Source organism: Chelonia mydas, chromosome 5 (genome assembly GCF_015237465.2).
Source record: "Chelonia mydas isolate rCheMyd1 chromosome 5, rCheMyd1.pri.v2, whole genome shotgun sequence".
In the NCBI taxonomy this organism is placed as follows: domain Eukaryota; kingdom Metazoa; phylum Chordata; order Testudines; family Cheloniidae; genus Chelonia; species Chelonia mydas.
Window position 1 is genome coordinate 31,159,276 of NC_051245.2, and position 20,111 is coordinate 31,179,386.

The window sequence follows — 20,111 nt, forward strand, 5'->3', positions numbered from 1 at the left end:
AGGAGGTTGTGAAGGCTAGGACTATAGCAGGGTTTAAAAGAAAACCTCCATGAATTTATCTAGTTAAGTCCATTAACGGCTATTGGCCAGGATAGGAAAGAATGGTGTCCCTAGCCTCTGTTTGTCAGAGGGTGGAGAGAGATCACTTGATCATTACCTGTTAGGTTCACTCCCTCTGGGGCACCTGGCATTGGCCACTGTCAGCAGACAGGATACTGGGCTGGATGGACCTTTGGTCTGACCCAGTATGGCCATACTTATGTTCTTATGTTCACTGTTCTAATCATTGCTGTCCCTGTTTTATGGAGTGGTACTAGTTCTTCCATGTGAAGGTTGAATCCTATTTTTAATGTGATTTTAAAACCACTCCCTAACTTAATGAAAACAAAAGCCATCCACCTGAAATATCATAGGTGTGATCTAGAGTACATCATCTGAAGGGTTTAAAAGTGAAATGAACTCGCTTCTTCAAACATTCTCCTTTTTTTGGTTCATCTTAATTCCATATTGGGCTTGGCCTAGGAACTACAAATTTGTTTCTCCTTGGTCTTGGCAAGGACTGGTATCTTTGACTTGTTTAGAGTCTGTGGAATTGTTTAGTTTTTAATAGTGTTTTCCATGTGCTGTGCATTATGGACACAATAAAACTTATAAACTCAGCATGGGCCTGATGTAGATGGTTAACTAGCCATAATGGGGGGAAGTCGCTCTGAAGCGCATAGGAATGTCCTGTAATTTATGAATACTGTATGTGACATGGTTATTGGAATAGTCACTGTATGGCTTTATTGGATCATTGAGGTGATTATTGTATACATATGCTGGTTTAGTTTAATATCAGGTGGATGGGAAATAAGCAGGACAGCCAAATAATGATGCCAGATAAAACACTTCCTGGTAGATCCTGTAAGGGTTAAGAGACAATGCCTGAGCTACTAACTGTGAAGAACCCACTTCCTTGGCTTCCGCCCGGTTACTCAGCTGTTTTGCCAAGAATGGGAAAGAACAGACCAAAAAGGACTGTAAATAGTTAAAAACTCTTTCTATCCAGGGGTAGGGAGCTGTTCACAGAGAACAGACAAATACAGGCATCCATGAAGAGATGAAGAAGTTAGGCCTGCCTGTGCATCTAGGTAATTGTGATCTTTGGGTAAGAGAGACCTGCATGGAGCCCTTGTTTTGTTTTAGGATCATGGGATTCCATCCCAAGAAAGGTAGAGGCACGGAGCCTAACATCTGAGGAGGTGCACTCAGAGAGACCAGAATGGGGTTCAGAGGTGCAGCTAGCTGTGTAGCCATAACAAAACCACACAGGGGCACGTTGCAGGAGTGGAAGATAAAGAACCACATGGAGCAAAGAGCAGTCTGGGAAAGAAAGAGGCTAATCTAGCAGTCTTGAATCTGTTCCCCAAATTAATCCAATAAATCTACTGTACATATCTAGCATGCAGGTCTCTATGATGGGTAGACAGGTGGAATAGAGAGCGCCCTGTGAGAGGGAGAGGTGTAGAAGGGAGGAAGCCACCGGGGCTCACTGGGGAACTATCCTTGTATAGCTGCAAACTCCACAGGGACTCCATTCATTGAACAATTCTTAACTGTTTAATAAAAAAAAAAAATTATAATTCAGGCTAGGTTTGTAAATATCTATTGATTACCTAAGAAGAAAATCTCTTGAATGAGCTATGCAGTTAGGCTGGAAATTCAAAGTTAAGGTTTTACTTAAAAACCTCCGATTTTAGAACATTTGGAAATACAGGCGAAGTAACCTTACTTCTGACCTAGTATCACCATAGAACTGCCAAAAATCCTATTATCAGAAAATATACATTTTTAATATTAGGAGCTCTGAAAACTGAGCCATGATCAAACTGAACTATCTTACTTTTATTGACAGTCAGAGAGTGTGTGTACTGCTGTTGTAGCATTTAAACTGAAGTTCACTGGTCTTTAAATCACTACACAAACTTTAAGATGTCCAGTCACCAGGAAAAGACAGACTTATAGATTTCATCCATAAAAGCAAACACATTCAGGATAATTGTTCAGTACAATTCACACAAACTATACTGAGTTTCAAATGTAAAATTCTTATGAGATTTAGAATAAACATGTACAGTAACTACTGTATATTGATCAGTGAAACTCCTAAAATGAGAACCTAATTTAGGTGCCTTATCCAAGGTCACAGGTGGTGAGAGAATTACTTAAATATCATAGATCTGCATATACAAAATTAAAGGCATATATTCCAGTGTTTCTCAACTAAAATGATATCAAATAAAGTGGATTTAGGCTTCCAAGACTGCAAGCTGTAAAATTCTTAAGGTCCTAATCAAAAGATGCCTCATAAGTCTTTACTGAAAGAGGGCTGGGGCCTTCATTTTCACACCCCAGGGACCTAACTTTGGACTCCTAAATCTGTATTTTGGCAACTATAAAAAAGTGACCTGATTTTCCAACCTGAATACTCTTTGTTCTCACTGACTTCAGGGGGAGCTATGGACGCTTAGCACGTCTTAAAATCAGGCCTTTTTTATTTAAATGCCAAAAATATGAATTTAGAGATCTAACTTTAGTCATCCAGGTTTGAAAATTTTGGCTTGGATCCCTATCTGTGGCCAATATATGCTTTGCAGAGCTGAGTGTGGGGAAGTGGGGGAAAGTGGCTTTAAGCCACCTTTGCATTGTCCAGATCTTGTGGCTGGTTGGAGACTGGGGCTTGTTCCCAGAGTAAGGCAGAAAAGACTGAAGGTTGTTCTCTATTATGCCATGCTGCCTATGCTTCAAGGGTTGTTCTGGAAGTGAGAGATCTGGAGCTGCAGCATAAGTAAGACTACCCATCCATTCTGCCTCTGCTGCAGAAGCAGCCTCGGCGCCACCACTAATCTGCTCCACACTCAAGTTGCCTTCCTTAATTCAATGTTGTTCAGATTGGAAGGATCATATAGTATATACAATACATGTAGCTGGATTATCAATAAAACCCATGTCCAGAATGATTAGCTTTCCTTCAACCTCTTCTTATATCAAGATCACAGCATGTGAATAATGTCTCCTGCATGACTTGGAGTTTCCAACTCATTGTTCCATTCTGAATAGTGGTGGGGAGGGGAGGAAAGGAAGGTTTTCCCTTTTCCTCCTATCCGCTCCAGAACAGGGAGAGTAGTTGACCCCCAACACCCATGGATCTTCCAAGACGTGCTGAAGACTGGAGTTATCTGCACAAAGAGCACTGTACCTCTATACTAATTCCCATACCTCTGCCCACCTGGAAGCATGGTTTCTCTAGAGCTCTGTTCCCGTGGGTCCTGGAACAGCAATCAGCCTCTGAATGATTCTGCTTGTGGTAAGGAAACCTGAATGATCCCCATCACTGGAGGTTTTGAAGAACAGGTTTGAAAAGCAACTGTCAGTCTGGGTGCAGGTAAACTTTCCACTAAGGTTTATTACTAGGATTTTTTCCTATATGTTTGTTTGGCAATTGAAATTGTCAGTATATAAATTGCTGGTGTAAATGATGCATTAATGTCATAGATTTTAGAAATAGTTTGTGTGCAGTAGAGTAATTCAGTGAACATTAAAGAGCCCCCCCTTGCAAGGTGCTGAACACCTCACTGACCACCCATTAAACTTCCCTTAAAAGTACTGTTTTTTCCCTTGGTTTCATTAACCTTAAACTTCTAAAATTATAAAAAACTAGAGCAGCCATCAGCCTTTTCTGGATCCGTGTCAGGTGAGGTGGTGAAGAAAGCAGAGAGCTGCTGAAACTCCCCTTGCCTCTAAAGGGGGAGAGCAAGCTGCACTGGGCAGCTCCTGTCTCTTTCAGGGCAGAGTTAGAGAAGATGCAACTCATTCCCCTCCCAGTTCACCCTAAAGAACAGGAAACATGAGGAAGTGAGGAAATTAGATGGGGAAAGGGGAAGGGAGCGTGAAATGGAATTGGAGGGATGGATGGGATGAAGGTGGAGGGAAAGAAGGAGGGTATGAATGAACTTGTTAGAAAAGGGATACAATGAGAATTGGGTGAGTGATTAAAGATGCAAGGGTGGGAAGAATATGGGTAATGGGGAGAGACGGGGGTTGTCGAAGATGAGAAAGAAATGAGGTTAGTGACGGAGGAAAAACAGAGCAATTACTAAAAGAAGGAAGATATAGTAAGGTTAATGGAATCAGAAAGTTTAATGTTAAGGTGTAGTGGCATCTTGAAGTGTGATCCCAGCTCCCACTGCAGCAGAAACTACAGAGATAGGATTGTCACATATGACATCACTAATGTGGCCCTTTGTGGTGTCCATAAGATGAAAATTGGCCTTTGTACAAAAGTTAGTGGTGCCACTGTCATAGCAATACTATATGTCTGTGCCTGGGCATTAGTGCTTTCTTTTGACTTATTTTATATGAGATGGTCCTTGCTGTTGAATATGATGCATTAAAAAAATTACAGCCATTTTGAATATTTCAGCTATGAATTTTAAAAAAGTCCTTGTCCCTGGCTCATCTTTTAATGCTTTGCTATTTTTTTCTGGTTACTCAATAAAGTTCAAAGAGTCTTGGACTCCATCTCTCTCTGTCATATTCCCACTTGAAGTCCATACAGACAAATGAACTAACACTTCTACTTAAAGTGCTCAAATTACCTATTTCACTCTGAAGAACTTCATCACCTCAAAGTTTTCTTCTGAAACTACGTTGCTTTTCTTTTCAGGTGTGCTAGTACTTAATCTTGCTTGGTTGCATTCGATTTCTGACTCACAGGAATCTAGAATTCATATACTGTTTCTTGTCCACTTTTTGTGAACACGGCTTAAAGGCTCTTATTGAGTGTTTCAGTCTTGGTGCATGATTATTTTATTTAATTTCTAATTTCAGTTTCTAATCCAAATCTTTCCATTTCTGTTTCTCATTAATTTGTTTTATTATTTATTATTTGTATTACAGTAGCACCTAGAGTCTACAGTCAGGGATTGGAGTTCTGTTATTCCAGGTGCTGTACAAATGTAGTGTAAAACTAGTCTCTGCCACAAGGAGTTTGCAATCTTGGTTGAGCTCATTTATAATCCCAAGAAGTTTGTCGTCAATTCCATTAGCTTCTTTATCATTGCATTTTCTTTTCAGATCTTGTTGCTTTAAAATGTTCTCATATTCATCCTCCTCTTTCTGCGTCCACTGTGTTTTGTTCCATTTTGTGTTTCCTCCCTCAACCTTTCAACATAAAACTTTCAGCTTCACCTGGTTTTCCTGCGTTCATGTTATCAAGTCATCTGAGGTTTGTGTTGATTAAGATAAAAGGTGTGCTGTTAGAATGTGTTAGCTATAAGGGCCTGTTCATTTGTGCTGGGTGGGAAACAGTTTTCACATCCCATGAAATTTTTTTGAGATATTAAAAAACTTTCTTGTCCAGATTCAGGACAAAAAGTCAATCTCAAATTATCACAAAAAAATTTGGTTCAGGTCAATTGAAATACTTCATTATAATAATTTCAAAATGTTTAGTATTATTTTTGAGAATTTTTTAATTTAAAAACTATTTTTACTATAGCTTACATTCTGAAACAAAAATAAAACACTTTGAACCAGAAAACTGGAGTATTTTTGTTTAGAAAATGTTAGAAATAAATGTTTAGAAAGAAAACATTTTGACAATTTTGAAACTTTTTTCTCATTTTTTTAGGGTTGAAACATTCATCCAAACCAAACCATTCCATGAACAGTTTTGGTTTTCACAATCAGCATTTCCAATGAAAAATCTTTTAGTTGAAAAAATCCCATCCAGCTCTACTGGTTAAAAGATGTGCTTTAAAAATACATTAAAATCTTAATGCAGATAGGACAGGTTGTAGCTTAACATGTATTAGCTGGTTGTGTATTCTAGACTTACCCCCAAATGTTCTGCTTGACCTGCCAACATATGTTAAAGAACAAGTTACCCCATCTCTCCTGGGTTACTAAATAGTTATCTCATTAGTGATCATATTTTAAAAGACACTTTTTATCCTAGTATATAAACTGCCTTATCTACATCAAACTTTTAGAGTGTTAGAACATATTAACACCTCTTAAAATCATAGTCAAGACCAATAGGTTTGAGTGATGGCCAAGAGGTTCAAGAATGTAATCGTTCTAGAATATTTATCTGAAGATGTTGAATATTCTTTCTGCAAAGTACAAACATGTAATTGTTTTTAGCAGACTTTTGGTGAAAGTTATTTTAATGTCACAGGCCAAATATTGCTTACTTAATTTTTGGAAGATATTTTTACAATTCACTCACAGATTCTGTGATGGTGGGAATGAGAGGAGCATTATTGTGACAGACCTCACAATTCAGAAGCTGGAATTTTTGTGTCATTGGCATAGCCTATCTGAAGGTTTGGTAGGAGCTGTACTTCCCCAGGAGAGCTCCTGGAGGCATTCTGTCTTCCAGATCTCTCAGGGCACAGAGGCTGCATGTTTGCTGCTACCCCCTTTATGGCATGCAGCTTACTACCATCTATATGACTGACAGGTGTATTGTAGGATGTGGCCATCCCCATCTGCTCACTGCCTTCTTACCCCTCTTTGATTTTCTGTGTGCCCCAAGGATTGCAGAATTTGAACTTCCCCAAGCAATCCTGCTTGTCCTCACATTGTACGCACAATTTTTAGGAAAGGCTCCTTACATTTTTTTCCTCCACCCGCACCGCCATGCACTCACATAAAGGCCAAGCACAATTTGGCCTTTTCTGAACAAATTTCATGGATAAGGCCCTACTTCATAGCAATACTGCGGAAATTGCGAATCCTGCAATATTAGGCTTCCTCTGCAATTTTTATTTTAATTAGCTTACTTTGCACAGTCCACAATTTTGCTTACATTTTGAGAATGCAATTAGCACTGCACCAACATTCAATACCTGTAAAATGTAAAAATCTCAAGTGACTGGACTTGATTTCTACAGCAGTTGTGTTAAGACTATTAGTCTTCTGAATTTTATATTGTAACAGTCACTTTTTAAAAAATGAATTTAATATAGCTGTAGCAAAATGTCTGGTTATCAAAAAAAAATTAGCAGGTATAACATAATACTTGAGTGTTCATATTGTTCCAGCAATTTTTTCTTAAACAAATAGGTCTTCTCTGGCTTTTCCAAATTACCACAATTAATAAATACCATTATTACTTTTTCACGATTTTCCATGTCTTGTCCGCAACTTTGCCATAATTATTTTTAGATCATCCTGTGATTCAAGTAGGCCCTTATTCATGGATTATTTTATCAGGGGTTAATAATTCCCACTGGACAGTCTACAACTTTACATTTGTTATCCAGATTACAGCAATCAATGCCCAGCAGAGATAAGCTCCACATACTATTTGTGGTTTGCACCAGTGCAGCAACTTTGGTGCAAGGTGATCAATGGCTGGAACTGGGACAAATTCCCTAGATACAAAAGTCTTAGAAATTTGTATCTCACTAGTGTCCCTCTTGCTCAGAGCAGGTAAGGATGGAGACAGTGTTTTTGCTTTCTGGGAGGTTTGGGGTGAAACTTAAAATCCTTGCTTTTCTTTCTTTAGAAAATCCTCTTGTAATAGAAATACAAAAAGGACTGGTTTTAGAGACAAGTCAGTTTAGTTTAGCTTGAATACAGCTAGAGTGTTCTCACTTAGACTAGAGTGGACTAACTGGTGAAGAATAATTCACCATGATTCTATTGACTAGCTAGAAGGTACTATCAAGAAAAGCATCAAACACATAAAGTTCTAATTATTGGAAGATGTTCCTTACTCATCATCTATAAGTCACATTAGCCTAAGCTACATGCAATCCCTATAATAGTATGACTACATATTTTGGTCTTTATTAGGATTTCATTAATACTCTTCAGAAATCTTAATAAAAAATTTGCAAAGAAAATAATTTAACATAGCAATTAGAGTGGTGATTAATCACAGTTAACTCATGCGATTAACTCAAAAAAATGACTCACAATTAATTGCAGTTTTAATCATATTGTTAAACAATAGAATACCAATTGAAATTTATTAAATATGTTCTGATGTTTTTCTACATGTTCAAATATATTGATTTCAATTATGACAGAATACAAAGTATACAGTGCTCACTTTATATTATTATTTTTATTACAAATATTTTCACTATAAAAATGATAGACTAAAGAAATAATATTTTAATTCCCCTCATACAAGTACTGTAGTGCAATCTCTTTATTATGAAAGTTCAACTTACAAATGTAGATTTTTTTTGTTACATAACTGCACTCAAAAACAAAACAATGTAAACTTTGATCCAACAAGTCCCCTCAGTCCTACTTCTTGTTCAGCCAATTGCTAAGACAAACGAGTTTGTTTACATTTATGGGAGATAATACTGCCCGTTTCTTATTTACAATGTCACCAGAAAGTGAGAACAGGCATTCACATGGTACTTTTCTATCTGGCATTGCAAGGTATTTACATCCCAGATGTGCTAAATATTCGTATGCCCCTTCATGCTTTGGCCACCATTCCAGAGGCCATGCTTCCATGCTGATGATACTCGTTAAAAAAAATGTGTTAATTAAATTTGTGACTGAACTCCTTGGGGGAGAAGTGTGTATCTCCTGCTCTGTTTTACCCACATTCTGCCATATGACAGGTTTCAGAGTAGCAGCTGTGTTAGTCTGTATTCGCAGAAAGAAAAGGAGTACTTGTGGTACCTTAGAGACTAACCAATTTATCTGAGCATGAGCTTTCGTGAGCTACAGCTCGCTTCATCGGATGCATTCAGTGGAAAATACAGTGGGGAGATTTATATACACAGAGAACATGAATCAATGGGTGATATCATACACACTGTAAGGAGAGTGATCACTTAAGATGAGCTATTACCAGTAGGAGAGCGGGGAGGGGGAGGGTGTGGGGGGGAAGAAAACCTTTTGTAGTGATAATCAAGGTGGGCCATTTCCAGCAGTTAACAGGAACATCTGAGGAACAGTAGGGGTGGGGGAGGGGTAAATAAACATGGGGAAATAGTTTTACTTTGTGTAATGACCCATCCACTCCCAGTCTCTATTCAAGCCTAAGTTAATTGTATCCAGTTTGCAAATTAATTCCAATTCAGCAGTCTCTCATTGGAGTCTGTTTTTGAAGTCTTTATGTTGTAATATTGCGACTTTTAGGTCTGTAATCAAGTGACCAGAGAGATTGAAGTGTTCTCCGACTGGTTTATGAATGTTATAATTCTTGACATCTGATTTGTGTCTATTTATGCTTTTATGTAGAGACTGTCCAGTTTGACCAATGTACATGGCAAAGGGGCATTGCTGGCACATGATGGCATATATCACATTGGTAGATGTGCAGGTGAACGAGCCTCTGATAGTGTGGCTGATGTGATTAGGCCCTATGATGGTGTCCCCTGAATAGATATGTGGACACAGTTGGCAACGGGCTTTGTTGCAAGGATAGGTTCCTGGTTTAGTGGTTCTGTTGTGTGGTGTGTGGTTGCTGGTGAGTATTCGCTTCAGGTTTGGGGGCTGTCTGTAGGCAAGGACTGGCCTGTCTCCCAAGATTTGTGAGAGTGTTGGGTCGTCCTTCAGGATAGGTTGTAGATCCTTGATAATGCATTGGAGGGGTTTTAGTTGGGGGCTGAAGGTGACGGCTAGTGGCATTCTGTTATTTTCTTTGTTAGGCCTGTCCTGTAGTAGGTGACTTCTGGGAACTCTTCTGGCTCTATCAATCTGTTTCTTCACTTCCGCAGATGGGTATTGTAGTTGTAAGAATGCTTGATAGAGATCTTGTAGGTGTTTGTCTCTGTCTGAGGGGTTGGAGCAAATGCGGTTGTATCGTAGAGCTTGGCTGTAGACGATGGATCGTGTGGTGTGGTCTGGGTGAAAGCTGGAGGCATGTAGGTAGGTAGGAATGGTGGTCAGTAGGTTTCCGGTATAGGGTGGTGTTCATGTGACCTTCGCTTATTAGCACCGTAGTGTTCAGGAAGTGGATCTCTTGTGTGGACCGGTCCCGGCTAAGGTTGATGGTGGGGTGGAAATTGTTGAAATCATGGTGGAATTCCTCAAGGGCTTCTTTCCCATGGGTCCAGATCATGAAAATGTCATCAATATAGCGCAAGTAGAGTAGGGGCATTAGGGGACGAGAGCTGAGGAAGCGTTGTTCTAAGTCAGTCATAAAAATGTTGGCATAATGTGGAGCCATGCGGGTACCCATAGCAGTGCCGCTGATGTTATAGCAGTCTTGGATGATGACTCAGCACATGTTCATTTTAAGAACAAGTTTTTTCATGAAGTTGATAGATTTCCACTCCATACGACTAAATTAGGTGCCTTGCATAATGACAGGTTTCAGAGTGAAACTGCTACTCTGAAACCATTTTAAGAACACTTTCACTGCAGGTTTGACAAAACGAAAAGAAGGTACCAATGTGAGATTTCTAAGGATAGCTACAGCACTCAACCCAAGGTTTAAGAATCTGAAGTGCCTTCCAAAATCTGAGAGGGACGAGGTGTGGAGTATGCTTTCAGAAGTCTTAAAAGAACAACATTCCAATATGAACATTTCCAATAGGAAACTATAGAACCCAAACCACCAAAAAAGAAAATCAACCTTCTACAGGTGGCTTCTGTCTCAGATAATGAAAATGAACATGCCTCCGTCTGCAATACTTTGCACAGTTATCGAGCAGAACCCGTTATCAGCCTGAACACGTCCTCTGGAATGGTGACAGAAGCATGAAGGGACATATGAATGTTTAAAATATCTGGCACGTAAATATCTCGCGACGCCAGCTACAACAGTGCCATGCGAACTCCTGTTTTCACTCTCAGGTGACAGTGTAAACAAGAAACGGGCAGCATTATCTTCTGCAAATGTAAACAAACTTCTCTGGGCGATTGGCTGAACAAGAAGAAAGACTGAGTGGACTTGTAGGTTCTAAGGTTTTACATTGTTTTATTTTTGAATGCAGTTTTGTTTTTGTACGTAATTCTTTCTTGATAAAGAGATTGCACTCAGTACTTGTATTAGGTGAATTGAAAAATACTATTTATTTTGCTTTTTACACGCTAAATATTTGTAATAAAAATAAATATAAAGTGAGCACTGTACACTTTGTATTCTGTGTTGTAATTTAAATCAATATATTTGAAAATGTAGAAAACATCCACAAATATTTAAATAAATGGTATTCTATTATTGTTTAACAGAATGATTAATTCTGTGATTAATCACAATTAATTATTTTAATCACCTGACAGCCCTAGTAGAAATCAATGGGACTACTCACTAAGTGGCCCAGTTCTGCCACCCTTATTCACTGTTAGGTAGTACCTTCCTGTGCAAGTAGTCCACTTGGGTGAAAGGACTTGGTCAGTGTAAGGGAGACAGAATCAGGCTGTGTGAGTAAGGAGCTGCCAGATTAGAGTCTTATTAGACAGCTCTCTTATTCACTGGTCACTCATCATTTCAACGTGCTTCCTTTTGGCCACCTCTTAACACTCCTTCTCTCACACTGATTTTACAGTGGTATAACTCCATTGACTTCATCTGAATTACCTAATTTACACTTGTGTGAACCAGAGAAAAATCTGGCCCACAGGAATGCAAACCTGTTTCATTGACTGACAGAGCTGGACTCAAGGCTATAGTAGAAATGACATGCATTGAATATCTCAGGATAGAGACCACTCGACTCTCAAATGATATTGCTTTCATTGTTCTCAGTTGTCCTTGAATCTGAATTCATATGCAACCTTAAATTATTTGTAAAGCTTTTGTTTTTAAGATTTTGATTTTGACATTGGTATAATGTGCAACATCACTCTGGTTACAGCATATGGTGTTGTGGAGATAGAGGATCATTGTTACAATAAAATTTAGGATATTAGGTCTGTTCACAGTTTCTGAATGTTTTGAAAGATGGTTTTTTTTTATTTTTTTAGCTCTACAATACTGTCTCCTTAGTTTTACAACAGGTTCCATCTTCAATCAATTTTTATGAATTTGGCTGATCATAAATCCTAATATTGTTATGATGGGCTCAGTTGTCCATAGTGTAACTGCACTAGAGTCAGCAGAGATATTCCAGAGACCAAACTGGCTCATTATCTGGAAATTTAAACTAAGGCACTGAACTTGGTTCATGATTAATAAACAAAATACAGTATGTTGATACAGACATTTGCACGAGGCTTTCTACTTTATTTGAGTCCAGGTGGTGACATCATGAATCAAATTCATCTCTGTGTTAGCTCCACTGAAGCCAGTGGTGTTGCTTTATAGATGAAGTTTTTATTCACTTGTGTTTGGTCTATGAAATTTTACTGTGGCTGAACAGGGAAGTAATCAATCATGTTAAGGGACATGATGCTGAAAAAAAGCGTTGGTCAGTGTAGAACAGGACAAATTCTATACAGCATCATGTCAGCTAACTATTTAAACCCTCACTGTGATTAAACCCCTAGTCTAGCAGGAAGGGGGAACAAGTGGCGTCTCACAGGACTTTAATCACAGTTAGCAGATGCGATCTAAATGTGGTTTATCCTGCTTTGTGCTGAGCACTATCCTGCAGAGCATCGGGAGAAAGGAGAGATGGAGCAGAGATGGCATTGCACTACATAGCAATCTGACACCTGATCAGGAATGGACACTAATGACAAACAGACACGGGCCAAAACCACAGCGTAAACTTTGAAGATACACAAGGGGTCTCTTTATACACTTTGACCAAGCTTGTATAACATATTGTGCCAATAAAGTCTCATTAAATTTTGTCAGTAAAAACAATTGTTGTTAACTGTATTCAGATACAGTAATATCTTGCAGGGTAGCCTAGACTCTGCTGAATGACCACATCACTTCAAGCATCACTGAAGTGTTTGGAAGGCCAAATTCTGATATAACCCTTCTTTGTTTAGTGGTGGAGATTATATATAGTATTTCTAGCACTCTATAGTATTTCTATCAGCCTAGAACTACTCTGTTGTCTTTGAGCTGTATCTGTTCACTTTTCTCACTATTCTCTGTCCCTTCATTACCACTTTTTCTTGTTTGATGAAATTGGAGCAAGGATAAATATGGACCCCCAGAAAATGTCATTTTTATGGCATTTTTTCTAAATGTATTTACACTTTAAAACACATAATAAAATAAAGATCACATTTATTCCCCTGTGTCTGAAATCAACAATACATGATTAATACAAATTTGCCTAATGAAAATGCACCAAAGCAATTGTGCTCAATAATGAATAATCCATGGTAGCTGATTAGAGCTGGGTGAGGACTGAAACAACAAATTCTATGAATATTCTTTTGAATTTTTAAACAAATTGTCTTCTGTTATGTTCATTCCCATTTATTTGTTATGAATTATTCACCTAGCTCTTGGGCTGATGAAGGGTAATTGGTTTTGCAGGCATTGAGTGAGACTTCAGAATCCCTTCTGAATTGTGTTATAATGGTTATTTATTTACTTGTATTACAGAAGCACCCAGAGGCTTTGATGTGGACTCCATGGTGCTAGGCACTGTACAACAGAGTAAAAGTCCCTTTCCTGAAGAGGTTACTATCTAAAACAGGATTGTCAAAGAGTGGTGGGTAAGGGATGTGATATATACCCTGTGTAATCAGAGATGGGTGACAAATTTAATAGTAGTTCCATAGGGTTGATATATACAAATAAACCCCTACCTTCCCCACCCACATAAATAAGGGGGTGGGATGAGCAGGGAAGTGTAGGGGATGAGTTCATTGGAGCACAGGAATACAAAAAGAAGTAATGACTGAGGGAGAGGGAAGAAAGATGAAATGGTGACAGAACTGGCAGAGAAAAAACAGCTAGTCAAAACAGAAGAAAGTAGTCCGACACCACTGCTCCTGCAAGCTTTATTCTCTGCTAGTCCATGGGGCTTGGGGGTACAGGCCCACTTAAGTGTGTCTCCCCTGTTGGACCAGGTTCAGGAGGGATGGGCAACAAGTGGTCTTAGTCACCTCAGGGATGCTGGAACAATTTTTAGTGTGTGTGTGAGGGGGGGGGGGGGGGAGATTGCTGAGAGCCATTGAACCAAATGGTAAACCCTGTATATGATGGAAACCACTTCAACCCAGAAGTTGCAGCAGCACTCCTAGTTCCAGCACCTATGCCACCACCCTTCTTCCTGCCAGCCTGTGACTTCAGGAAAACACCTCTGCTGCTGGGGGAGAGCTCCCCAGTGCCCCTGGCTGTGGGAGAGGGGCAGGCCACAAGGGGCCTCTTGCCCCAGCTTGTTGGCTCAGCAAGAAGGTCCCCTCTGTTGGTCTAGGGAGAAGGCGGGGCCCTGACTGGACTTCAGTCCCGTCCCCCTTGGCCAGCTCCCCTTCCCTCTCACAGCTCCTAGGGGCGAGGAGTATGTTTGCGCCAGTGGCTGGGTGCACCCCCTGCTGCCATGACTGTAGGGGGCCCTGCTGACGTGCTGGAGCCGAACTGCCCCCGCCTGGGGCTTTGAAGCGCTGCTGCCCCCTTGCGGATCCTGGTATTTTCCCCCCTTCCCACCTGAGAAATTGCTTTATAAATATTGTCTCTCTCCCGCCCCCGTACTACCTGGCTTCGTGCCAGCCCGGTAGCTCTAGGTGACGGTTTCCCCCCTCGTGCCCCCGAGGTCCGGTCGGCCGTTAGCCCTGTGCACGACCGACCCGGGCTGGGTCGCGGGACACTTGCATCGAGCGCCGTGTGGCGCCAGTAACCTCTGCGCCAGAGGGAGCGTCTTGGTGGCGGCGGCTGTCTCTGTTGCACATGCCGTTTGACTGCCAGCCTTGGATCGCGCTGGGCAGCTGCCTCCGCTCCGCCTCCGCTGGGTGCCTTTGCCCTGGGCGGCGCCGGCTGTTTTGACACCCCCAGCTTAACAGCAGCCGGCAGCGGCGGAGCAAAGGACGTGTGGCAGGCGGCGTGTCTGTCTGGGGCTGGGAGCAGCGGCGGCGGCGGCGAGGGGAGGGTCTGCGGCTTGGCGTAGCTGCAGCAGCCGTCTCGGCCTCTCTGGGAGTGATCGTGTGTGCGCGCCTCCAGTCTCCGCCGCTCGCCGAGCTGCTCCTGCCACCGCTGGTGATTGTTGTTGTCGCTCTCTTCTCCCCGGCTCAGACAGCCCAGCACGGCCAGGGGTGGAGGGGCAGGAATGTGAACGGGTTTTGTAGGGGCTGTGTGGGGGTGTGTGTGTGTGTGTGTTAGTGTGTGTGTGTGTCAGTCACCCCGCCACCACCAGCATCCTCATCAGCTGGATCTATTGTCAGGAAAGGAGGAAATTGCAGTCAAGCAGAAGCAGCAGCAACATCTGGGCGGTCACATCTGGGCATGCAACATCGGCTTCCTCCTCCTCTTCTTCCTTCACCCGAGTGGATCACTTTGGGGGTGGAAATACTTCTGCAGTCAAGCCAGAGGTTCCATCTTATAACTGAATATTGAAACTGGAAGAGAGGGGGGTGGGCTGGGGATAAAGGCTGCTTCCCCCCCTTTGGGATTTATTTCATGGGGATGTGTTCAAGACAAGAGAGGATTCAGAAGGATATTGACGTTGTGATCCAAAAGTGCAAGGCGGAGAAAGACTGCCTGTTTACAGGTGAGTTTTCCGCCTGGGCTCCAGGTTACCAGCTGCCACTCTCTTCCCCTCCCTCTCTGCCTGCTTCAGACGTTTCCCCAGCGCGACATGTTTGGTTGGGGTTCCCTTGTCCCATTTCTGCTGTCATTTTGCAACAGTTACGGTGACGATCGCTGACCCTTAAGTCTTCGTGTGTATGTGTGTGAAATAGGTCTCCTTCCTTTCCTCCTCCCCCCCCCCCCCAACACACTGGCAAGAGAAGGCAGAACAGGTACTGTATGAGAAAACAGATACAGAAGTGGAATGTATCTAAGCACAGGGAGGAATGCAATACACACAGAGAGAGCAATTTATCTGTTCTTAGCATCTGCTACCACGACAGTCCTCAGATCAGAGGGAGCCCCTCAGCCCACGGTCGTTTTTAATGCAAGACTTTCGGTTTGGAGCCGAGTTGTTTTGCGCAGTTGGCGGTGGTGGTAGAATACAGCCCGCTTTGTAGCTGCTCAGGTTAGGTCGTTGCCATTTGGGGCTGCTTAGCTCTTGCTGTAGGGGAAATTAGATTTTTTTTTTGGTCATCTAGTTCCCTAAATACATTGATCCAGAGCTGGAATATTAGCAGTCATAAATGAGTCCTTTCCGTGCAAAGCCTTGGTGTTTGCTTGTTGCTTTATGGTGTTCACTATTTACAGTATTTGATTTGCCAGAGCTGCCTGGCTTGTTGCTGCCTGTTGCCTTCACTGACAATGGAAATTCCAGCCGTTGCCATAGCACCAGGGCACTTGTTGCAAAGGGGAGGGGGGGTTCCCTGCTGCAGGGTGCTCTGATGGATGTTAACCCCCCTACCAGTAGCAGAATGAGGGCGGGTGAGACATCAGCTATTTTAGACAAAACCAAAGAACTAGAAATGATCACTTATAATAATGCAACTCTTTGTATTTTAGATTTCAGGTATTCAGACTCTACCTTCACCTTCACCTATATTGGAGGCGCCAAAAGGTACTTCTCTGTAATAATGAGTAACTTCATTTCCCATTCACTGGCTAGTGTCTCCTTTTTTCTTAATTGTTGAATAGTAATTTCTTTTTCTTTTGCAATGAAAGCAAATGATTAACATCCAGTGGGACATAATTAACTAGAGAGAGAGTGTTGGGTCTGAGCAGGTGATCTATGAGGTGATCCCATTCATCAGAGACTTATTCATCAGAGTTTTCCCTCTGTGTAATTTGTGTGTCTTGATATTCAGTCTACAAAGATAAGTAAAATTAGTGCCTGGTGCAAATGGTATAGAAAAACAAAAACCATTGAATGCAAGATGTTTAAAAAAACTGACTATAAAAACTAATAAGAATAGGCCAAATTTTACTCTTACACCAGAGTAACACAGAGAGACCAGAATTTGGTGCTAATAGATGCAAATCATTTTGCAATAGAACAAATTAACAGTATAGAGGAATTAAATGAAAATGTCAATAAAGTTTATGATGCAGATAATCATTTAAACAAGCAAATATAAATCTAAATATTGCTTGTAAGCACACTTTAATTTATTCACAAATTAGGGTGTATATGTAAATGGATACTCATTTTTATTATTTGCATAGGGGGTTGCAATTTATATCACTTCTTCAGTTGCATTTCATTGCTTGTGTTATATCATTAGCCTGGATTCTGCATACCTGTCTGTTTTCAAAGTAACTCAGTTTTAAAAAAAATTTCCTGTTGGTGAATGGATTTTTTCCCAGCTGTTTGTTTAGTTTGTGAATTGCTATTGTATTTGTGTTCATATTAAGCCAAATAATAAAGTATACCTAGGTTTAGTAGAATTTATTTTTTTAAAAATAATTCTGATATAATCAATATTTATTTTTAAGCATTTTCCCATTTTTATTGATTTTAAATTTTCACAGTTGTAGGAAATTATGGGGGGAGTGTAAAACAGTAATTATTTAATGCTAGTAGATATTGAGATTCAGATTACAATATCACATGTCAAAATATACGAAGTAAATATTCTTAAATCAAACTAATAAATTCTCAAGCACAATTTTACTTAGCTTGCCTATATATAGAGAGAGTTCAGTTATTAACTATGGGAATATTTTTCATGGGTTTGTGTGTGTATGGTGAAATTGACATTTACTGACATTTACTTATAAAACTATAATCCTAATCCAAGACTAAATATAGTTTATCAGGTTTAAAAAGAAGTCTCTTGATTTAGATAGCTTCAACAGTTCGCTATCTTTGGTGCTTACTTTTTTCAGGCCACCTCAGTTTAAAAGGGAATGGATCATTAGGAGTTATAGGCCTCTATCCTGCAAGATCAACTTTGCAGGTGGATACCTACATCTGAACAGGGCGCTGTTGACACCAGTGGGTTCTGTGCAGTTTCATGGATCCACCTGCCCAGGTCAGCTTGTAGGATCAGGACCATAACTGGTAAATGGGTTTGCAGTTTGTTCAAAAAATACTTTTGTCACATTAATGACCTCCACGTGCTCCTACTGAAGGGGGTGGCAAAACTTCCTGTTATTAAGGGGACCATTATCCTGTGCCTAATGGTTTAGAATTAGAGATATTCTCAGGTTGCTTAAGGCCCAGATAAAGGGGTTTTAAAATTTTCTTTTGCTTTAAACAAAGATTTTATAAGATGTAATATGAGCATGAAATTATTATTCTTTAATTAAAGGATACAGTCATTCGGATTTAAACATTCCCATGCAGTGTTTGCAAGCCAAATGTTTCAGCATGGAACCGGGAAGTGAAACAGACTGCTGTTTCCATTGTCCAAACTGAGTGCAGTAAAAATGTAACAAAGCGTAACTAGTGGAAAGTAAGCTGCATTTTTAAAAAAATGCTTTCACTTTTACTAATCAAATCTGGAATTTAGAACACATAGTGGAGTCTTACTGGACTGGCCACTGAGAACCAGTTTCAGGATCTGGAAAATTCAAATTGAATTTAAAATCTCATGTTATACCTTGAGAAGATGATACAAATAGGTTTCCATAGTGCATGTTCAAATTTTACATTCCTTCTGACATTTAAAGGACACTTAAAAATAATCAATAGCTTAAAATAAGGGATTCATACTGACTTCTCATCTTTCCTGTGGGTTTTTCCCCCCCCCCAGTCTTTCAGAATATCCATAGTACCCAGAGGTGCACTGGCAGCTGAGTTTTCTGTTTGCTGTCTTTTTGTATAAAGTGCAAAGCATTAAGGGCCAAATTCTGATTCCCATGCCAAAGCTGAGTAAACGAGTTTCATGCAGGGAAACGATGCATGGCTGCAGAGGATGTAATACTTCCACATGTAACCCAAAGCCAGGGCTCAAATCAGCTGTGCAGCCACTAATGCAGACTCTGTAGAGGGCTGTAATAGTGGCCTTCTGTGTATTCCCTACTTGGGAGTGTATCCCCTCCAAGTTAAAACTGGGTTTATTGGGCATTCCCCTCCCTGAGCTTGGCCACCAACCCCATCCCTGTCCACAATACAGCAGCTATAGGTTCCCTGCCACCCACTGGCAATTCTTCTGTGGTTTGAGTACTGTTGGCAGTAATTGCCCCTAAATGACAAACTTTATTAGCTCATGGTACATAGCAGCTTGTAGAATGAGTATACTCCTGATATTATCACATCAGATACTTGCAATTGTCTGATTTTATATCTTCTGTGCTGGCACCACTGCATGGTTTCAAGAAATGGGACAAGGGATGTACTCTGGGCTTTTTTACTGAGAAATAAATTTTAATGGCTAAGTGATGGATCAGTTGGTAAGGAAGATTACAAGATGCTATCTTTAGCCACATTTTGCAATTCTATCCTTTAGTGCTTTATTTCCCTTAGCTATTTTCTTAGCGAGCCCTGGAAACTCAAAGCTAGTGCATAGTATGGTTTTACTTTGTCTACAGTGCAAGAGCAAAATACATGAAACAAGAAAATATGTTTTATGTCTGATGCTAAGTAGAGTATTTTTTGTTTAACTGATTGATGACCTTTTTCTAGGACTGCTCACCCTTATGTAAAGGCTGGCCTATAAAATCATCAGGTTAAACGGACCTAGGGATTTCTTCTGCATATCATTTGTGTCCATTAGGCATATTAAGTCTACTTACTAGTGGTCTTAACTTCTGCACTCAGAACCAGATTCTCAGCTGCTATAAATCAATGTAATTCCACGAAAGTTAGTGTACATTGCTTCATTGCTAGCTGAAGTTCTGGACCTTGGTTTTCTTTTCTTTTTTTTTTTTTAAACTGTTCTAAGGTTCATATTTGGGAGTTTTTTCTACTTAGGGAGAGATTTTCCCAATTTAACTGCATTGTACCCTTTCTTCTTGGACTTGCACTGCCCCATCATATGTTACTAGTTCTCAGTGTGCTGCTGGAAAGAGCCAGGCGGCACACTACCTATCTCAGGTCCTCGTCCTGATACCACTTACGCTGCTTTTACACTGATTTCAGTTGAGTTATTTTTAATTCTCACTTGTGTGCAAGTACAGAATCAGGCCCTGTGGGCATGATCTTGCTATCATTCTACGTACAGAGCAA

General features: G+C 40.5%; 1 protein-coding gene across 2 annotated transcripts in view; it reads left to right on the forward strand.

Annotated features, from left to right (window-relative positions):
* Positions 1 to 14,903: 14,903 nt before the first annotated feature.
* Positions 14,904 to 20,111, forward strand: part of PARP8 (poly(ADP-ribose) polymerase family member 8) — a 162,864-nt gene continuing 157,656 nt past the window's right edge. For both annotated transcript variants that reach the window (XM_037902774.2, XM_007052818.4), the window contains exons 1-2: positions 14,904 to 15,584; positions 16,505 to 16,559. In XM_037902774.2, the coding sequence (XP_037758702.1) occupies positions 15,494 to 15,584; positions 16,505 to 16,559 (146 nt within the window). In that variant the 5' untranslated portion in view covers positions 14,904 to 15,493. The remainder of the gene's footprint in view (positions 15,585 to 16,504; positions 16,560 to 20,111) is intronic.